Source organism: Lactuca virosa, chromosome 6 (genome assembly GCF_052849685.1).
Source record: "Lactuca virosa cultivar CGN04683 chromosome 6, Lactuca_virosa_CGN04683_v6, whole genome shotgun sequence".
Lineage (NCBI taxonomy): Eukaryota > Viridiplantae > Streptophyta > Magnoliopsida > Asterales > Asteraceae > Lactuca > Lactuca virosa.
The window spans coordinates 193922183-193944421 of NC_136431.1; the positions used below are offsets into that span (position 1 = coordinate 193922183).

The window sequence follows — 22239 nt, forward strand, 5'->3', positions numbered from 1 at the left end:
GGTGCCAGTACGTCAGGCACTTACTTTAGAGGCAGCTATCTGGGCTGCCAAGTCTGTTGAAGATACGATCAAAGGGAGAGCCGCCAGCAAGGCTGAATTTGGTGAAAAGAGAAAGTTTGAAGGAACTTCAGGTTCCAATAAGAAGAACAAATTCTCGAAGACTGGTTCGAGAAAATTCGGAGGAGGAGCCGAAGCCAAGTGGTGTGACAGGTGCAAGAAGAAACATGCTGGGAAGTGCAGCGTGGAACTCACTTGTTACAAGTGTGGAAAGCCAGGGCATTATGCCAATAATTGCACCTTCACTAATAGCGTCTGTCATGGGTGCAATGAAGAAGGGCATATTTTGAGGGATTGCCCGAAGAAGAAGGACGCAGCAAAACCCAATCTGCCACCAAAGCCGAAGGCGAGAGCCTTTCAGATGACACTCGAAGCTGCGAAAGAAGAAGTCGATGTCGCTTCAGGTACCTTTCTCGTAAACAAATTGCCTGCCCAAATTTTGTTTGATTCTGGAGCCAATTACTCCTTTATATCGCATGAATTTGGTAGAAAAATAGCTTTGCCTGTAGATAGACTAGTTAATGCCTTATTAGTCGAGATTGCTAGTGGCAAGTTTGTACCTGTTAGCCATCGTATGAAAAATATCATCATTGACTTGGATGGGAATAAGTTCCACGAGGAATTATTGCCTATCGAGTTAAATGGTTTCGACATAGTTTTAGGAATGGATTGGCTTAGCACTAATGATGCCGAAATAATGTGTAGGAAGAAGATAGTTAAAGTAATCCCGCCAGGGAAAGAGCCGTTTATGGTGTACGGAGACAAACACAGAGTAAATTCTGGAATCATTTCCCTAATGAAATCCAGAAAGTGTTTGGCCAAGGGGTGTACATCATATCTAGCGTTCGTGATCGATGCTCAGAAGGAAAAGAAGGAGGTGCAGGATATTCCGGTGGTGTGTGATTATCCGGAAGTCTTTCCAGAAGATCTTCCCGGATTGCCCCCTGATCGACAAGTAGAATTCCGTATCGACTTGTTACCAGGAACGACGCCGATAGCCAAAGCACCATATCGATTAGCACCAACAGAGATGAAAGAACTTATGACACAACTTCAGGAGTTATTGGACAAAGGTTTCATTCGACCTAGTTCATCACCCTGGGGAGCCCCTGTGTTATTTGTAAAGAAGAAAGACGGGAGCATGAGAATGTGCATCGATTACAGAGAGCTGAATAAAGCGACGATAAAGAACAAGTACCCGTTGCCGAGGATCGATGACCTGTTCGACCAGTTGCAAGGTTCGAGCTATTTCTCGAAGATCGATCTTAGGTCGGGGTACCATCAACTAAAGGTGAGGGAGCAGGATATCGAGAAGACTGCGTTCAGAACAAGATATGGATACTATGAATTTTTGGTTATGTCGTTCGGATTAACCAATGCCCCAACAGCTTTCATGGATTTGATAAACAGGGTTTGTAAACCATACCTTGATAAATCCGTGATAGTATTCATAGACGATATCTTGATCTATTCGAAAAGCAAGCAGGAGCATGATAAGCATCTGCGTGAAGTGCTAGAAGTTCTGAAAAAGGAGAAGCTGTATGCAAAGTTCTCCAAATGTGAATTTTGGATTCAAGAAGTCCAATTTTTAGGTCATGTGGTTAACCAAGAAGGAATAATGGTTGACCCAGCAAAGATTGAAGCTGTGATGAAGTGGGAACAACCAAAAAGTCCTACGGAGATTAGAAGCTTTTTAGGATTAGCTGGATATTATCGAAGATTTATCCAAGGCTTTTCTTCGATTGCTACTCCATTAACAACTTTGACCCACAAAGGAGCTACTTATGCTTGGAATGAAAAGCATAAGGAGGCCTTTGAAAAGTTAAAGAAGAGATTGTGTGAAGCACCGATTCTTTCGTTACCTGAAGGAGTTGATGACTTCGCAGTTTATAGCGATGCCTCTGGAGTTGGGTTAGGATGTGTTCTGACCTAAAAGGGATAAAGTGATCGCGTATGCATCGAGGCAGTTGAAAGAGCATGAAAAGAACTACCCAACTCATGATCTAGAGTTGGCAGCGGTAGTATTCGCCTTAAAGATATGGAGGCACTATCTTTACGGTACTAAGTGTAAACTTTTCACTGATCATAAGAGTCTTCAATATCTCTTTAATCAGAAAGAATTGAACATGAGGCAACGGCGCTGGCTGGAATTACTCAAGGACTACGACTGTGAGATACTTTACCACCCTGGTAAAGCAAATGTTGTTGTTGATGCTCTCAGTCGGAAGGTAAATCTTGAAAAGAGACGGCCAAGAGCGTTGAGAATTGAAGTTTTCTCTACAATTATGGAAAGTATAAAGAAAGCTCAAGAGGAAGCTTTGGAGAAAAATGACCGGAAGGAGGAACGTTTGGGAAAAACGTTGGTGTTTGATACAAACGGTCAAGGATTGAAGGTATTCAAAGATAGCATTTGGGTACCTAAGATGGGAGGAGTAAGAGGTCTTTTGATGGAAGAAGCTCACAAAACCATGTACTCGATTCATCCTGGCAGTACGAAAATGTATAGGGATCTAAAACCCTATTACTGGTGGCCGACGATGAAGCTTGATGTTGCTAAGTATGTGGCCGAGTGTGTAACTTGTGCTAGGGTTAAGGCACAACATCAGAAACCGTATAGGAGTTTAGAACCTTTACCTGTACCCATAGGTAAATGGGAGGACATTACCATGGATTTTGTGACTAAACTGCCCAGAACAAGGAAGGTCACGACATGATTTGGGTGGTTGTTGATCGCTTCACTAAGAGTGCGCATTTCATAGCCGCTAACAAGAAATGGTCTATGGATAAACTTGCGAATTCTTATGTGAAGGAAATTGTGAGGCTACACGGTGTTCTGGTAACGATTGTATCCGATCGTGACAGCCGTTTTACCTCAAGGTTTTGGAGGAGTCTACAAGAGGAATTTGGTACCAAGTTGTGTTTGAGTACAGCTTACCATCCGCAAACTGATGGTCAGAGCGAACGAACGATTCAAACATTGGAGGATATGCTGAGAGCATGTACCCTAGAATTCCAAGGTAACTGGGATGAACACTTACCTTTAGTATAATTTTCCTATAATAATAGTTTCCACTAAGCATCAAGATGGCACCTTATCACGCTTTGTATGGAGAAAAGTGTCGAACGCCATCATGTTGGCTGGAAGCTGGGGAAAAGCAGTTTATGGGACCTGAGATAGTCCATCAAACTGCTGAAAAGTTGAAAGTGATAAGGGAGAGGATGTTAGCTGCTCAAGATCGACAAAAGAGCTATGCTGACAAGAAAAGACAACCGATATCCTTCGAAGTTGGAGATTCGGTTTTACTTAAAGTCTCGCCGTGGAAGGGACTTATAAGATTTGGTAAAAGGGGAAAGTTGAGTCCAAGGTTTATTGGACCATTTAAAGTTCTTCAGAGGATCGGGAATCAAGCTTACAAGCTAGAATTACCGGAAGAACTGGAGGGTATTCATAACACATTTCATGTGTGTTATTTGAGGAAGTTCAAGGGAGATGTGCCCGACATAATTCCCATTTCTGAATTAAGGTTGGATGAAAACAAAAGGTTGATTGAAGAACCTGAGGCAATAGTTGACCGTAAGACTATGAAGTTGCGGCGCAAGATGGTTGATTTAGTTCTTGTGCGCTGGAAACATACGAATGGACCAAATCTCACCTGGGAAACGGAGAGTGACATGATGAGTCGCTACCCGCAGTTGTTTGGTGATGTGTGATTCCGGGGACGGAATCATCCTAAGGGGGAGAGAATTGTAACACTCGTGTTTCTAGCCTAGGCATTAATATTGATGTGATAGTCTAGGTTAACCCTTGTAACTCATTTTGAAGCAATGAAAAAGGAATTATGTGAATTCTATGTGTTTTATGTGTTTTATGCTTAATTACTAGGAGTTAATTAATTAAGAATAAAAATGAGCGACGAAAATAAATTTTAGATAAAGCCGATATCTATTAAGAAAGTTGTAGTGGTCGTGACAAGGATTACGGATATATAAAGAATGCCGAAATCCGAGTTATAACGAAGAAGTTTTGACCTGTCGAAGTTTCACGACAAAACCGGCTCGGTGCTGAATGTCGTAAAAAGTGAGTTTTTGATAAACTACTTTTTAGCCTTAGTGATCTAAACGAAACTTGTAGTGTTCGTTAAACCGAGAGTAGGTATAAAAAGAACGCCAAAATCTGACTTCGTATGAGGAAGTTATGATTTTTCGAAGATTCAGCTTAGCAGTAGACAGCTAAAAACTCGAATTTTAGATCGAGTGATTTTTAGCCGACACGACCTAACCGAGAATCGAAGTCTCGTAAATAGTAGCACAACGGTAAAAAGTCTGACGAAAACGGACGTCGGATGAAGAAGTTATGAATTTTAACGGATTTCTGTCCCGATCTGTTAAAAATAATAATTTAAAAATTAAAGTCAAAATTAGCCGACGAAGTCTAAACGAAAGTTGTAGAGCGTAATTTTACCTACGCGTGCATATAAAGAACGTTAAAAACAGAGCTCGTATGCGAAAGTTATGGATTTTAGAAGTTTTTGCACAAAAACCGAGAAATCTCGCATAGGTGGCTTCGGCCACGTCACCCTCGCTTAGAACGTGCCACGTGTCCGAAATTGGTGAGTCATGCGAGCCACGTGTCCGAGCTGCTGAGTCATCCGAGCTCCTGGCCTGATCCGAAGCGGTCCAGTAGCGGTGCGACACGTACCCTCCTTCACATGACCGAGCCCTCGCATGAAGCCACGGACACCCCCTCCTCGGATTCGGACTTCGGTCCAATCAGGAACTGCCAGCAGCCCCCTCGCACGCGCAACCCATGTGCGAGCCTTCCCCTGCGAGCTTCGGATATTCGCCACCTGGAGGATTCTCAGCCGTCCGATCAGAAGGTCCCCCCTATAAATAGAAGGCTGCGAGCCTTCTCGGATACATTTAGAAAATCACCATCTTTCACCCCTTTCTTCATATTTTCTTCATCTTAACATCACCCAAAGCCCTGGTATCGATTATAAGCCCCAGAATACGTCACGAAGTGCCCGTGAAGCCCGGAAAATTTATCTTTTCGGTTTCGAAGCCTGACCTTTGCAGAGCCCGGTTTCTCAATAAAACTCCCGTTTTTATTAGAAACGATCGTTTTAGGAAACGAATTGCTGCCCGATTTTCATCAAAACATGTGAGTGTGTAGTTACTTTCAATTTACACATAGATATGAAGTATTTACCTTAAAATACGTGTTATGTGTAAATATGTTAATTGTTTATTTGTGGTGACTGTTGCATTGATGTTTTATACAAGTTTTAAACTGTATATGTATTTTATCTACAAATATGTTGGGTAGAACATGGGTAGACAAAATAGTCGGTGGGTGTTAAAATGATGAGAGGCCTCGGTGTCGGTGTTGTTGTTGCTGTTGTTGTAGTCGTCTAGCGGAGTATAGATGACGATCACGGACCTTTCTAGACAGTCCAGTGGTACACTAGCAGGTTCGCAACTTGTAGGTGTTGATGAACTAAATGTTCATTGGTGTACTCCAATCCCCCTCATGGTTGCCTTTAGGACATGTATGGCTGAGGAGTCTCCTTAGCAGTAGTGTCCAACCCGATGATATTCCTTAGGATAAGTCCCTTGTGTTAGGTGTTTAGGGACGTAAAGAGAGGACAACGGGAATGGGTAATCAGGGTTATTGTTAATTGGTGAACTTAATAAGTTATTATTATTGTGGGTTGAAAACCCTATATGCTCACCAGGCTCCCAAGCCCGACCCACTCAACGTTTTATGATTACAGGTAGTGGACCCCGAGCATAGTCGGAGGATGAGGAGAGATTTTTGGATTATAGGCCAGTAGTTATAAATAACTGTTGAAAGGCTTATAATGTCTTGTTTATGCTTTTGATCTGTATCGGAATATGACATCCTGAGGTTTTGATATATATGGAAAAATATATACCTTCTTTTGAAACGATTTCTCTGATTTTATTTTAAAAAGCATAAATTAAATTGGTCTTTTCTGGCCGAGAAATTAGGGGATGTCACAGTATCTTTGTAAATTAGCAACTTTTTTACATAGAACTTACCTGTTCGTTGTTATCAGTTTCCAATTTGATGATATCTTTAGCTCGTTTGAATCAGATATGAGGAATTTATTATCAAGATTATTTTCTTTATATGACTCGTTAGCAATTATACATATTCATTCTATTAATCGTGGAGTTTCGCATCTGTGTTTCAGTTTTCTACTTTGTATTCAGTTTCCGATTTGATCAGATATGTATATCGTTTGAATCGGATAGATCGGAGTTCATTATCAAGATTATTGTTTTTTATAATTTATTTGGAATTACGCTTATTATCTTCGTTTTGGAGTTGTTTCATCGGAGTTAATTATCAAGATTATCAAGTTTCGAATATGTATTGGAGTTATTTCATCGGATTTTTGTTAAGTAGTTTGAGATATTTATTTCAAATCGGAGTTGAGTTAATTTTTAATCGGATATATCGTTGTAGTTTTTACGCTCTGTACTGAGAGAGATTGCTTAATTACATCATCTGATCATATATGATTTAAGTTTCTTTAAGATATTTTGTACGTTGAGGTGAGATATATTCGAAATTAACCAGGTTTTCATCTTTATGACTTTTTTTGTGAGATATATTCGATATATTTGATATTAAGATTGTTTTTGTTTATTTATATAGATCATTTGGTGTATTATGTCGAATTCTAGTGTTATTGATGGTGATTTGTATTCTTCTATGAGTGAGAGTGAAGAAGAAGATGTTGAGAACTCATTTTTTGAAGGTATCAGTTATTGAATTATTTTGTTGTTTTTAATTTTGTTGATTATCATTTATTTACATATGAATATGTTAATATGAATAAATTGTTGTCTTATTCATATATGAATAAACGTGTGATAATTGTAATTTCGAATTTATTATTTTTTTCGTTTTATTCATATATGAATAAGTTATGTTTTATTTTATATATTTTGAATCCTCATGAATTTTTATGTATTCATATATGAATGTTTTATTCATATATGAATGTTTTTTGTTTTATTTATATGAGTTTCATGTATTCATATATATTATTGTTTTATTCATGCATTATTATTTTAGGTGGTGAATCTTCAAGTTCAGTACATGATGTGCAATATTGTGATGATATAATTGGAGAACATGTCTATAAGCCAGATGTACCTGTTCAACTTATTTCATTTAAGGGTTTAATCTTCAAATCATTAAAGTTGGCTATCAAAATGTATTCTGAGTATGCTGAAATTGGTGGTTTTGATGTTAGACTGAGCACACAGTCAAGGTTTGATAACAAGATTATAAAGAAGAAACATGTTATATGTAATCGTGGTGGTAAACAGAAAAAGAAATCTTGTGACACATTAGGTACAAGTGGTGTTAGGAGGAAACGAAATTCAAATTCAAGAGCTATTGGTTGTTAAGCAAAGATTATATTTGAATCTGTATGTGGAACTCCAGATTATAAAGTTTTTCAGTTTGATGAACTTCACAACCATCCACTTGAGAAGAGAAGCGATTTAAAAAAAGCGAGACAAATGTCATATTCAGAAAAAGAGTTTATTGTGCGTGCTTCCACATCAAAAATAGGTCCAACTATGGCTCATAAGTTGAGGGCAAGTTTGAGAGGTGGGTATGAGTTTGTAAAGCCAAAAGTAGTTGACTATAAAAATTTAAGGAGATATATCAACATGGTTATTGGTTATAAAGATGCCCAAATGATAGTAAACACAATGAATGACCGTCGAGCTCACTATCCAAATTACTCATTTGAGTTTAATTGTCAAGATGATGTTTTGGACTGTATGTTTTGGGTTGATGAAATGGAGAAGGCATATTATGCTGAATTTGGCGATGTTATCTCGTTTGATGCGACTTTCCGAACAAACAAGTAAGTTATTTTATCTACTTTTGTTTATAGCTTATTCATATATGAATATTTTTATATTCACTTATTAATACATCAAAAATTGACTTTAATGAACATTTTTTTGTGTGTTAGGTATCGAATGGTTTTTGTTCCGTTTACTGCTATTGACCATCATAAAAAATCGGTTACTGTTGGATCTGGGTTGCTAAGCAATGAAAGCATTGAGTCTTACTCTTGGTTGCTTAAAGCATCTCTTAAAACTCATGGGAAAGAACCAACACTTGTTTTAACCGATCAAGATGCTGCAATAAAACAAGCTCTTGAGAATGTGTTTCGTAATTCAAAGCACCGATTATGTATGTGGCATATAATGAAAAAGTTGAAAAAAAGGTATTATTTTAATATATTTCAAATATATTACTTATTAGTATATTCATTTATGAATATTGATTGTTATTTTACTTATTATTATTTATTCATTTATGAATATTTTTGTTTTAATACAGATATCAGATGATTTATTTACGAACACAGACTTTAGAAAAAGGTTTTCGAAGCTTGTTTGGGACATTAATATGAAACCTGATGTTTTTGAGGTGAAGTGGGGTTTGCTTATGAAGGAATTCAATCTTGAAGACACAAGATTGTTTAAAGACATGTTTACAATACGTTATTCATGGATACCTGGATATTTTAGTGATATTCCAATGTGTGGTTTGATGAAGACTACATCGAGGTCAGAGAGTATGAATTCATTCTTTAATACATACTCAGAAAGTGGGAACTTACTTTTAAATTTCATGATGAATTACGACACTGCCATTCAAAAGCAAAGGAATACTCAACGAGAGCTTGATAAGGCATCAAGGAAAGCATCATATAAAATGCAAACACCTCGAGAAATAGAACTGCAAGCATCAAAGGTTTATATAAGTACATTATTTTTTGAGGTGCAAAAAGAAATATATAAAGCATGTTTTTTCTGTACATACTCATATGTTGGTATTGAAGATGGTTGGGAAGTTTACATTGTGCAGCACAACAACAGTAAAAGTGATTTTAAAAATGAATTAAGGTAATTTTACTAGTTTTTTATGAAAAATGTAATAATATTCATATATGAATATGAGAATATTCATATATGAATATGAGAATATTCATATATGAATATCAATATTCATATATGAATATATGAATATTATATGAATATATGAATATATGAGTGTTGATATGAGTATTCTTATATGAATGTAAATGTGTAAATTTTGTTTTTGTATCAGGTTAAAATAAAAGCTGAAGAGAAAGAAATAAATTGCAGTTGTGAACATTTTAAGCGTATGGGTGTTTTATGCAGACATGCTTTTACAATAATGATGAGATGTGGTGTTAAAGAAATTCCTGAAAGGTACATTTTGAAGAGATGGAGAAAGGATGTGATATCAAGAAATTATCGTTTTAGTTCTGTTCAATCCGATTCAGGTGATTGTGAGAATGTAAAGCTAGTCAATGATTCATATTATAGTTTTGAATCATGTTTGGATATTGTAAGAGATGACAAAAAGAGATTGGCTTTGTTTGCTGAGAACAACAAATGTTGTTGAAGGAATTTGAGAGTGATTATATTTCTCCTGGATTGAAAAGCAAGACAGATGGTGAAGTCGTATGCAAGCTTTTGGGTGTTACTATTCCAATTCTAGAAGAGATTAATATTCATGTTCCTGAAGTTCAAAGCAATAAAGGTTCTGGAATCAAGAAAAGAATTCCAAGTGCAGGTGAAGTAGCATATGAAAATTCTAAAAAAGAACATAGAATGTGTTCAGGATGTGGAAAACGAGTTCCACACAATTTATGTACTTGTCCAGAAAGACTTGGAGCTGCTAAATCAGCAAAAGACAGTTAGGGATTTTTTAGTTTTATTTATTTATTTATTTATTTATTTTGGTTTTATTCATTATGATTATATGCAGATAAAAACAATAAACAATAATATTCATGTATGAATAATACACATTTATATTGATATGGTAAATTGATATGTTGATATTTGTTTTTTAAATTAATATAAAATAAGTTATATTGATATTGTAAATTATTCATAAATGAATACAAATATGTGAAATTTGTTATACTAATAAATAAGTAATATTCATATCTGAACTTTTTTATGTTAATATCTGAACTTTGTTATACTAACATAAATTTGAACTTATTCATAAATGAATATATCATATTCGTATTCATTTATGAATAAATAAAAATAAAGTTTGAAAATATTTGAATATAAAAAAATGACATAAATAAGCAAACTTGTTTCTACTAATAAGTTAGTTATATTCATATCTGAAATTTATTATATTCATATATGAACTTTGTTATACTGACATATTACTCCTAATTTAATCATAAATGAATATATCATTTTCGTATTCATTTATGAATAAACATAAATAAACTTTGAAAATATTTAAATATAAAAAACTGACAGAAATAAGCGAAGTTTATTTCTATTACATAATCATTCAACACAAGATAATAAAAGCTGTTCATAAGCATTTCACAAAATATTAAAACGATGTTCAATAACATTTAACAAACCGTTTAAAACTTGTTTCGCAGAATCATCTTACATGTACTTCAAATCCATTCATCTTCAACACAAACTGTTCTATAGCATCACACTTCAACATTCTTTCATCTTCACAAGCAATCATCAATATTCTTTTAACCTTTTTTGAATTGTTTGCAGAGCCTTGTATGCATGATCAGTACGCACTTTGAATTCAACTTTTTGATATTTTTCAGCAAGATCCAACACCTTAGCCTTCAACATGTTAATTTCAGAAGTTAGCATTATGTGTGCATATCTCTGCCTGAGCTTCTCTAAAGTAGTTTGCTGAACTGCACTTTCTTTATGAAGACCTGGTTTCCACTTTGAGAGTGGTTGTCCCATATAGGTCTCCATATGTCTCATTGCAAAGACCCCACAATCAACTTTGTTTTTAACTGTTCTCCATGACATTTCAAGTCGTTGGGGTTTCATACTTTCTTTTGAGATTGCATTTGCTCTTGGATGGTTTATTTCTTTAAAGTATCTCACAAACAAATTTTTCTGATCATTAAATAAAATAAAAGTTAGATATGTAATAAATTGGTTCTTTTATGTTGTTGTGAATTGGGTACATACCAAAGGTTTCAATATTACTCCGTATTTCCCTTCATCCCTCAACTGCACTATTGTCTAGAATTTCAATTGATAGTTTCTGTAAGTTGAAGACAATCACAAAAATGTGAGCACTTCTAACAACTGGAAAGAATACCTGTTTTTATGTATATAATGGTAAGTATTTTGTTGATAAAATATATATAAAAAAACAACTTTAATTAACATACCATGTCAATATCTTTTATGTTCAAGATTTTTTTGTACCCATTGGTACTGTCATGAAAGTTCTCCTTGAATTTTTCAGACTTTCTTTCATCAGACAATGTTAAAGTTAGATAAGCAGTATGTAACCAATATAATCATATGTGAATTTCAGTTGAATATATATAATTATGTTAATGAATACATCATATTTGTATAATCATATGTGAATTTCAGTTGTAAAAAAATATAATATTAATAAATGAATACATCATATTGGTGTATTCATTTATCAATAAAGAAGGAATTAAGGTTAGAACATAAACTTATAGAAACTCCAACTTTCAAGAAGAGTCTGTATGGTGAATTTCCAAAATCCCTTTCCAGTTCTTGGTGGTTAAGTAAATCAGACCAAGTGTCTAAAACTTCTCCAAAAATCTCTGTGCTTGCATATAGACTTTCCATAACTGCTCTTTCTGTTATCTGACCATATTTTGTCTGGACAACCACATCTCTGCAAATATATAATCAAAATGTCATAGATTATTATCTATATAATAATCATATATGAATGTATATAAAATAAAGTTACTTACGATGTATTGCCTTGTAAGTTGAACAACCATTCACAGACAATACTCTCCTGATGTGTCAGTTTGGGTTTTGTGTCTGTTATTCTGCATTTGAAAGGTGATTTGAAAGCATCAGCAAGCTTCTTCTCTCTTGGTTGATCCAGATCATGCTTTGATGGTCCTACTTCAGTAGGAATTGATACAGAGATTGGATTTGGATTAAGAACGTTTTTCTTTGTTAATCTGATAACAACCTTCTGATGGTCGTCTTTGATTTGTTTCTTTGTAAATGGTTTTTTTTGGTGAAGATTCATTAGATTTTTTACTTGAAGTTTGATATGAATCTTGACTGAGACCTAGACTAAAGCTTGGATGAGTATCTGCATGCCAGGAGATTTATCATATAAATAGTTGTAAGTTAATTATAATATTTGAGTTTATATTTTGAAATGTTTATCCAAATTGTTACCTCCTTTATTTCCTTTTGTCTTGTCAGCTTTTTCTCCTTTCTTGTTTTCATTTTCTGACTTTTTCTTTCCTGAAAGATAAATAACTTTGATTAAGTAATTCATATGTGAATAAGTAATGTATTCATTTATGAATAAGTAATGCATATCATTATTTATGAATAAGAAATATTAAAATTTTATTTTTTTTATATAGCGTTATTTATTTGTGAATAATAAAACTTATTATATTCATTTATTAGTGATTCAACTATTTACCTTTATCTTCTGCATTTCCTTTCTCAGTTTCTGTATGTTTATCTTCACCTCCATCTTTCGTGTTCTTAGCTTCCGTTCCTCCTTTATTTCTATCTTCAGAGTTTTCCTTGCCTGAAACATATACATCATATATGAATATTTTTTATTTTTTATTCATTTATATAGTGTATTATTCACTTATGAATAAACAATGTTATTAAAAAAATCAATATAAATATTGTAATATATTTTAAATCAGTCATTTACCTGTATCATCTCCCTTTGTTTTTTCAACTTTTGTTCCTTGTTCATGTACACCTTCTGATTTTTCCTTTTCTGCAAGATTATTAGTTTTACCTGTACTCATTGGTGACCCTGGTCAAAATTTAATAAACAAAATTGTTATTGTGTATTAATATTTTTATATATTTTTTTAAAATAAAAGTAAGACAAAATTTACCTATATCAATATTATCGAAAATAGTTTTCATTTCAGGGTGATTCCAGATTTCATCTTCTTGACTATTTAAACTTGAAATTCCAATTCCAAGGACATTGTCCACAATGTTGTCAACAACTTTATCCAACAAATTTTCATTTTCAGTTTGTTCAATAGTCTCTTCATGATTATTTGTTTCTTCATTATCATCAGCTTTTTTCTCTTCATCATTGTCATTTTGATTGTTCTTTCCATCTTTCTCTTTTACTTCAGTTTCACCTTCTTTTTGATTATTATCTCCATCATTCTTTATTCTTTCATTCTCTACTTCATTTGAATCAAGCAAATAATCTTCTTCTGGTTGACTTCCATCATTATCACTGTCTTCTTCACCATTTCCCTCTTTATCTTCATTTTCTTTTTGATAATTTGTTTTTTGACAGATTATTGGTGTCAAATTGATTCCTTCAAATCCAGTTTGATTACTTGGAAATTCAAAAATAGTTGTGCCTTCTGTTTTTTCTTCACCAATTATATTTGTCATCTTTTCTTCGAAAATCCTAAAACTTTCCTTTTCAGGGAACTTTGTTATCGCATCATTGAGCTTTGAATTCAACTTTTCCTTCATCCTCTCGAAACTATTAAGCATTTTAGATATTTTTGATTCATATGCCTATGTAATAAAAAGAAGTATGATTAGAATTTAATGTAATCATATATTATTAACATGTTCAAACTAATTACCTCAACAGAATGATCTTCATCTTTATCAGAATCACTGTCTTCGAGATCTGTATCTCCTTCATCTTGTTCATTAACAAATTCTTCGTTTAATTCTCCAAGTCCAAATCTACCTTTTTCTTGTTCAAATTTCTCTCGATATCTAATCTTCTCTGAACTCCAATAACAAATTGTTGGACGTTTACGTGTTACTGTTAAAGCTTCTGAGTGGATGTTATCAGCATCGAACAACTGCACATAAATGATAACTAATTGATATTAATATATGAACAAGTAATATTATTTTTTACTTATTCATATATGAATAAGTAATGTAAAGCATTACGTGTGAACAAATATATTTTTCTTATTCATATATGAATATTTGCTATTAGTTTATGAATAATCAATATTATTAAAAATTGATTATAAACATTATAATAACTTACCACCAAGAAAGCTGAAGGTCCAACAAAGAAGCTGGTATCTGAGTATGATATGTATGAGTTTTTTTGTTCTGACAAGACAGTCCAAAACATAGCTGCACCAGTCTATGTTGCTGATATCTGTTTTTCTTGAAATATAACTCAAGGGAAACAGGTTGCATCTTCCCATTGATGTTGACTCGCAAAACGTGTTGACAAAAAGAACTAAGAAGTTCAATTTGAAATTGAAATCAGCTTGTGTGGTAGAAACAATAACATTTTTGATTGCACTCAGTCGGATGATTGAATCTTTTTTAAATTGTTGCTTCCATTCATCATAACTTGTATCATCCTTAGGCCATTGATCCAGTTGTGTAAGTTTGGTTCCACCAATTGGTATACCCAACATGTCATGAACAGACTCTTCTGTTACTTTCAGTTCCTTTCCTTCAATATCTATCACCATTCTCTCAGAATCAAATTTTTGAAGAACATAAAATCCCAGCTTCAGTGGTATATCTGTGATTTTCATTTTTAACAAAGCTCCAAAACCCATAGATCTTACAGATTCTTTTTGTTCTTTGCTCATCCCAAGGATTATAGATAGTAATGCCTCTGGTGAACATCTGTTTTTCATTGAGTAAAATTCTTTTACCATTGTTTTTTTTTTTGTCTTTTTTGATTGGTGACTCCTTTTTTTTTGCCTTCTTCGATGGATGACTATTTTCAAAATCAGAGTCTGAATCTTGTAGTTGTTGTTTTTCAGGAGTTTTCCTTTTTGATGGACTTTTTCTGCTTTGATGCTTTATTTTCTTTGGTACTTTTGTTTCTTTTTTATCTGGGAAATGAAAACATATAATATTTGAATAAGTTACTGATATATGAATATGATATATGCTCGTTGATTTATTAATATTTATTTATTACAAAAATATAACTAATATATACAATTTCATTCATATATGAATATATTAGATATGATAGGAATTTTGTAACTTTCACATTTTTCCTCTTCAAATCTGTTTCTATCATAGTTGTGGGGTCTTTATCAGAAATACAAATCTTCTTACCTTCATGAAAGAGTGAGTAGAAGATAAATAATTTTGAAATACATTTTACAAAGAAAATATATTATATTCATAAATGAATATAGAATATTCATTTATAAGATATGATATGTATTTTATACCTTTTTGATTTTTCTGCATTGATCTTGTTTCTCTCATTGTTGGTGAATCTTTATCGGAAATGTTAGTGTTCTTACCTTCATTCAATAGTAAGTAGAAGATAAATGAGTTTGATATTCACGAATGAATATTTGAATAAAACATATGTATTCATATTTTTTTATTCACATATGAATATGTTTTGTTATATTCATATGTGAATAGAACATATATAAGTCATTCTTGTTGTATTCACATTTGAATAATGTATGTATGGCAGCAAGTTATATTCTATTCATATGTGAATATAACATACATATTCACGAATGAATATTTGAATAAAACATATGTATTCATATTTTTTATATTCTCATATGAATATGTTTTGTTATATTCATATGTGAATAGAACATATGTAAGTGATTCTTATTGTATTCACATATGAATAATGTATGTATGGCAGCAAGCTATGTTCTATTCATATGTGAATATAACATACATATTCACGAATGAATATTTGAATAAAACATATGTATTCATATTTTTTTATTCACATATGAATATGTTTTGTTATATTCATATGTGAATAGAACATATGTAAGTGATTCTTGTTGTATTCACATATGAATAATGTATGTATGGCAGCAAGATATGTTCTATTCATATGTGAATATAACATACATATTCACAAATGAATATTTGAATAAAACATATGTATTCATATTTTTTTATTCACATATGAATATGTTTTGTTATATTCATATGTGAATAGAACATATGTAAGTGATTCTTGTTGTATTCACATATGAATAATGTATGTATGGCAGCAAGCTATGTTCTATTCATATGTGAATATAACATACATATTCACGAATGAATATTTGAATAAAACATATGTATTCATATTTTTTTATTCTCATATGAATATGTTTTGTTATATTCATATGTGAATAGAACATATGTAAGTGATTCTTGTTGTATTCACATATGAATAATGTATGTATGGCAGCAAGCTATGTTCTATTCATATGTGAATATAACATACATATTCACGAATGAATATTTGAATAAAACATATGTATTCATATTTTTTTATTCACATATGAATATGTTTTGTTATATTCATATGTGAATAGAACATATGTAAGTGATTCTTGTTGTATTCACATATGAATAATGTATGTATGGCAGCAAGCTATGTTCTATTCATATGTGAATATAACATACATATTCACGAATGATTATTAGTTTTGCTTGTGTTCAGAAGTAAACAAAACATATTTTATTTACCTTTTTGATTTGTTCTTGTTTTTCGTTTATATGTTTTCTTCACTGTTGGTGTTGTTTCTGTAAGGGTAAGTAGTTAATATTAGGAAAACATAAGCGAAATGTGAAGTAACGTTTGTATTTTGACAGAATAGTTTTGAATAAAGATGAAAAATGAAGAGATGATGTAAAATCATTTATATATCAAATAATAATGGATGATTCTTACAAAAATTTCAAGTAAATAAAGTAATAACGAAGGAGGGTTACGAGAATGAACGAGTATCATAAAAAATTGAAGTAAACAACCTTTTTTGAAGAATGAACAGTGTGAAAACAATGTTTTTAGTTCTAAATCAACTAATAATTATCGAAGATTACGAGAAATTTCAAGTAATCAAGTGATAATTTTAGAAATGATTCGAAATCGTTAAAAACTCGAGAAAAAACGCCGATGGTTACCTTTCATTGTCAAGAGTGAGGAAATGGTCTCGTTCATGTTTTCATCGGAAGACATTTTTCTTCGTTTATGTTATTTGATGCTTTTGCAAATGGTTTTCTTCTTATCGATTCTTCTGCAAATGGTTTTCGTGTTATGGTGTATCGAAGAGGGAAATGGTGCTTTTCTGTCGAGATTTGACGTGTTATCAAATTACTCAAGTGCCCTGACGGTTTAATGTTTTTGGATTATTTACAAATTTGCCACCGCTCATTAATGTATTTGGATTATTACAAGTTTGCCACCGTGCGTTTTTTAAGCTCATTAAATGATTGACTGAGAATGGTTTCCCCATTCTCAACCTTTTTTTTTCTCAATTGAACCCTCCTCTCTCTCTCTCTCTCTCTCTATATATATATATATATATATATATATATATATATATATATATATATATATATAGAGAGAGAGAGAGAGAGAGAGAGAGAGAGATTCATATGTTCTAACTATTTATTGTGTGGATGTAGCAATAATTGTGGACCACTCATTTTAAAAAGAAAAAAATAAATTATTATTAAAACAAATAAGGATAGATTGGTAATTTCATTTAATTCCATAATTATTTTTTTTATAAATATGGCTTGATATATTCTAACCCTAATAATCTTTTCCCCCACTTTCTCTAAAAATCGTCAGCCTCCTTTTTTTCCTTCAGAATTTGCGTAAGCCGATGACCATCATCATCTTCATTGTCGGTAATCACTACAACTCTATCCCACCGCTATATGCATCTCCGACACATTACAACAGGAGCGAGAGAAGGATAGACAGTGATTCAATAAAAACAAAAACTCGTGTTTAGTACATGTTTTCATTCCATTGTGTCGACCAAAATAAAAATCAAGTATCCTTTTGTAACAGGTTCGTCCATATTATGTTATAATTAGTTGTTTTTTGTTTTTAAATCCATAGAATGTTTATATATTAATATCATCATGGGAAGCATCGTCACTTAGAGATTTTGGTGGACAAAAAAATTGTTTTTTTACTTTTTATTTTTTGAGTAAATTACACGAATGGTCCTTATGGTTTGGGATAATTTGTACGTTTGGTTCCTAACTTATTTTTTTTAACTTTGAAGGTCCATACTGTTTGTTTTTATTGCGTTTGGTCCATGTCTTATCTAAAAAGACTATTTTGCCTTTGATTTTTTGATTTATTTAAATAAATACACCCCAACTCACTTCCACCTCACCTTACTTTACCTTATCTATCTCACATTATTTAAATAAATTAAAAAATCAAGGGAAAAATAGTCTTTTTAAGTATGACAGGGACCAAACGCGCAACAAAAACAAACTGTAGGGACCTTCCGAGTTAAAAAAAAAGTTAGGGACCAAACATACAAATTACCCCAAACCATAGGGACCATTCGTGTAATTTACTCTTATTTTTTAAAACCATATTACTTATGGTTTACAATTTCCTTAGAAAGCAATCTTGTTTTTATTATTGACTAGCATCTCACTTTTTTATTAATTATAGACTAGGAAATGTAAGGAGTTTGTGGATAGTTGTTTTTAGCTGCTAGAATATATTTTGAAATGAACCACTAAAGTTTGTAAAGTATTTTATCATAAGATTTGATAATATGTATTTTTTTATCAGATACATGAGCATTGCATATATTAGATGATAAAGATAAATGTATTCTCACAGAATGTTATTCTTATAAAATGTAATTATTGTCTGATGTTAGTCTCACAGAATGTCATTCTCGTAAGAATGGTTGGAATCAAGTCAGACTCTGGACCATTGAAGAAGATCAAGTGCATTTGTTCGAGAATTGTATATTTAAGCATGCTATGTTTTTTAAGAATTTATTTTATTTTTATGACATTCAGATAGAATATGTATAATTATATTTAAATGTATAAGACTTTTATTATGTAAGAATATGTATGTATCTACATTCATATGTCTATAAATATACAAGGATCTTGTTATTTTTTAACTAATGGTTCAAGAATTATGTCTTTCTTCAAGAAGTTAATTTAATCAAAATATGTATTCTGTAAGAAATATGTATACTGACATTTTTATAGAATATCATTCTAACAGAATATCATTATGACAGGAAAAAAACCGGGTATAATTAAAAATTACGTTAGAATTAAAATTGAATTAATTAAAAAAAATAAGAACTTTTAAATCAAGAGAATTAACTATCCCAAAATTTTGGAAAAATCCTTTTTAAAATTTATCTCATTTAACAAAAATACCCTTATAGTGAAATTAGATGGTATTTTTTTTATTTATTTTTAATTCAATAGTATTTATTAATCATTTTCTAAAAAAAAAATTAAAATGAGTGGTCCACAATCAACCCTACATTCACACACTAAATAGTTAGAATACAATAACCTAACCATATATATATATATATATATATATATATATATATATATATATATATATATATATATATATATATATATATATATATATATATATATATAGAGAGAGAGAGAGAGAGAGAGAGAGAGAGAGAGAGAGAGAGAGAGAGAGAGGAAGAATACCGTATCTACATCCGTGAAGTCTCATGGATCTGTCCACTTCACACCATGCCCATATACCTAGGGCGGGTGTTCATGTTATCCGTGATAACCATGTCACAATCATCCATTTTGATGTGACATGTAAAATTGTGGTGGTATGATATACAAGAAGAAATGAACAACATTAAATTGGTATTTAAAATATTGTATTGATATTAGGTACTTTTTTAGATAATATTTTCTTATTATATTGTTGATCAGCATATAGGATATAGTATAAATACTTTACTTTTTTTTTTCTAGATACATCAAAGTTACGAAAATGTTTGTGTAGTATTCCTTTAATATATGCTTATTTCTGGGGGACAATGTTGCTCGTTTCCTTTATCCCTTCAAACCCGTCATCGAACGGATACTTTCGGTGGACACTCGATGAGTTCAATGTTGATGTCGATTATTTTACCGACATTAGACATACTGGTATAGTCATTTGACTCTGATAGTTTTGACCGTTTGTTTGAGGGGAAAATGACTTACACGCCCAACGAAGTTTCCAAACCGTTCAAAAAACCTTCATTATATTTTTTCTGATCAAGAAAACCCAACAAACTTAACCTTTTGTCTAAAAAAGTCCAACGAAGTTTCCAAACTGTTCAGAAAACCTCAATCATATTTTGTCTGTTCAAAAGGTTAAGTTCATTGGGTTTTTTTAATATACAAAACATGATTGAGGTTTTTTGAACGGTTTGGAAACTTCGTTGGTCTGGAAAGTCATTTTCCTGATATGGTAATAAGCCACCTTATCTTTTTTTTTTGACTTCCTTAGAATTGAACAAAAGTTTAACTTAGTTGGGCCTTTTTAAACAAAAGGTTAACATCGTTGGGTTTTCTTGAACAAACAAAACATAATTGAAGTTTTTTGAACGGTTCGGAAACTTCGTTGGGCTCGTAAGCCATTTTCCCTTTGTTTGAGTTGTCTAATTAAGAAATCACTTCTGAATGAAGCACTCATTTCAGAACCTCTCACATAAGTATCAATGTTTTTGGATTGTTAAATGTGTTACTACTTTGGACGGTACGATATTGTTGAAGCATGCTATTCAAAATGTTGAAATCGTTTGTTCCGATTTTATGCATATTTGTAAGGTTGTTTAACATGCCGTTGAAGTTGATGTTATTCAAAATGTTGAAATCTTTTGTTCCGATTTTATGCATATTTGTAAGATTGTTTAACATGCCATTGAAGTTGATGCAACTAGTTCTTAGCTCTCACTATTGTTGCAAAAACCGTCATTGTTCCGATAAATGCAATTTCCCATATTGGCGTGGAAGTGGTCTAAAACGCACTCCTAATAAAGTTGACGTAGATTATGGTTGGCGTTACATTAATCTTCAAAGACAAATATTCAAGCTCGCATTAATGCCGCCTCCTAGTTTATAGTCCAACTCCTCGATTGGACTTATGTTTGTCTTTGCTTTGTTTTTTTAGTTTCGAAGGGTTTTTTTGTTTCCTCGGTACCGATTCGTTGTCATTTTGAGAATGTTGCCGATTCATTGTCATTTTGGGAATGTTGGAGTTGAGAACGTTGAAATTGTTGTGGGTAGGTTTGCTTGGAATATGTTTGGTTTTTAGAAGGCGTTTGGTTGGAATGAGATTGATTATTGGAAAGTTTGTTTGGTTGTTAGAAGGTGTATTGTTGTAATGCAACTGATTATTGAAAAGTTTGTTGGGAGTAATTTATGGAAATGGTAGTTGCAAAAGAGGTTGGTGTTCAATTGGCGAGTCATGTAACATATTCATGAAGCCATCGGTGGATGAACCGAAATGCTGTCAGGATGTTGTGTTTAGCATGTACGGACGGGTGGGTGAATCGAATTTTGGTATGTTTGAGTTTCACTCCATGGTTTGATTTAAATTGAAGATTATAAAATAATAGAGAATATAGAAAAAAAATGTTGTAGTGTGCATATGCTTTTGATACTAGGTTAGAAGTTATATGTAAAATTAAAATATTTAAAAAACGTAACTTTTTTATTGGTTTGATTTAAATTGAAGTTCTGAATCATACATGCCCTAATTACCTCAGATTTCTTTGCAGTAGTAAACATAATTTTCCCTAAAATATGTTTAGATTCATGGCTGACATAGTCATATTTTGTCCTTTAATTCTTACAAAAGCTAATAGACCTAAAAGATCAATGGAAAACATATAAGAATTTGTTGAAACATGGATATGTAAATGTCACAGAACTTTCTTGCAACTCTGATGTGTGAAGAACAAGGGGTGGATACGTCTATTGGGATAAACACAACATTAGTCCATAATCCAAATGTAGATACACGATTTCATTACATATCAAATCCGTAGCTATTGCCTAATATTTTCCCTCCACATTCACACAATAGAAATCATCCAAAGAAACAGGGTTTAAGTGATTTTTTTTCCGAAATACAAAACAACAATTTTTGGTTTTTAGGTGAAGATATTCTATTTCTGGATCTATCATTGGACCCTGGACTCTTTGAAGGCCCGAAAGGAGATGAGCACGTAACACAAACATTATTTATTGATATCTGCTAACAACTTAATCTTAAAATTTGCTATCTCTAATGTTATATTATATTATTATATGCAG

The 22239-nt window shown here is 32.3% G+C and overlaps 1 protein-coding gene across 1 annotated transcript; it reads left to right on the forward strand.

Annotated features, from left to right (window-relative positions):
• The first annotated feature begins 6757 nt into the window (after positions 1-6757).
• LOC145122192 (protein FAR1-RELATED SEQUENCE 5-like) lies at positions 6758-9849 on the forward strand. The gene is made up of 7 exons (XM_079057835.1): positions 6758-6845; positions 7166-7447; positions 7541-7970; positions 8082-8277; positions 8456-8872; positions 9230-9442; positions 9553-9849. The coding sequence occupies exons 1-7, from the start codon at positions 6758-6760 to the stop codon at positions 9847-9849; spliced, it is 1923 nt and encodes a 640-aa protein (XP_078913961.1).
• Positions 9850-22239: the final 12390 nt, after the last annotated feature.

Coding starts and splice junctions, on each gene's coding strand:
- LOC145122192 (XM_079057835.1), top strand. CDS start 6,758: ATGTCGAATTCTAGTGTTATTGATGGTGATTTGTATTCTTCTATGAGT. Junction 6,846..7,165: donor TGAGAACTCATTTTTTGAAG/GTATCAGTTATT, acceptor TTATTATTTTAG/GTGGTGAATCTTCAAGTTCA. Junction 7,971..8,081: donor GCGACTTTCCGAACAAACAA/GTAAGTTATTTT, acceptor TTTGTGTGTTAG/GTATCGAATGGTTTTTGTTC.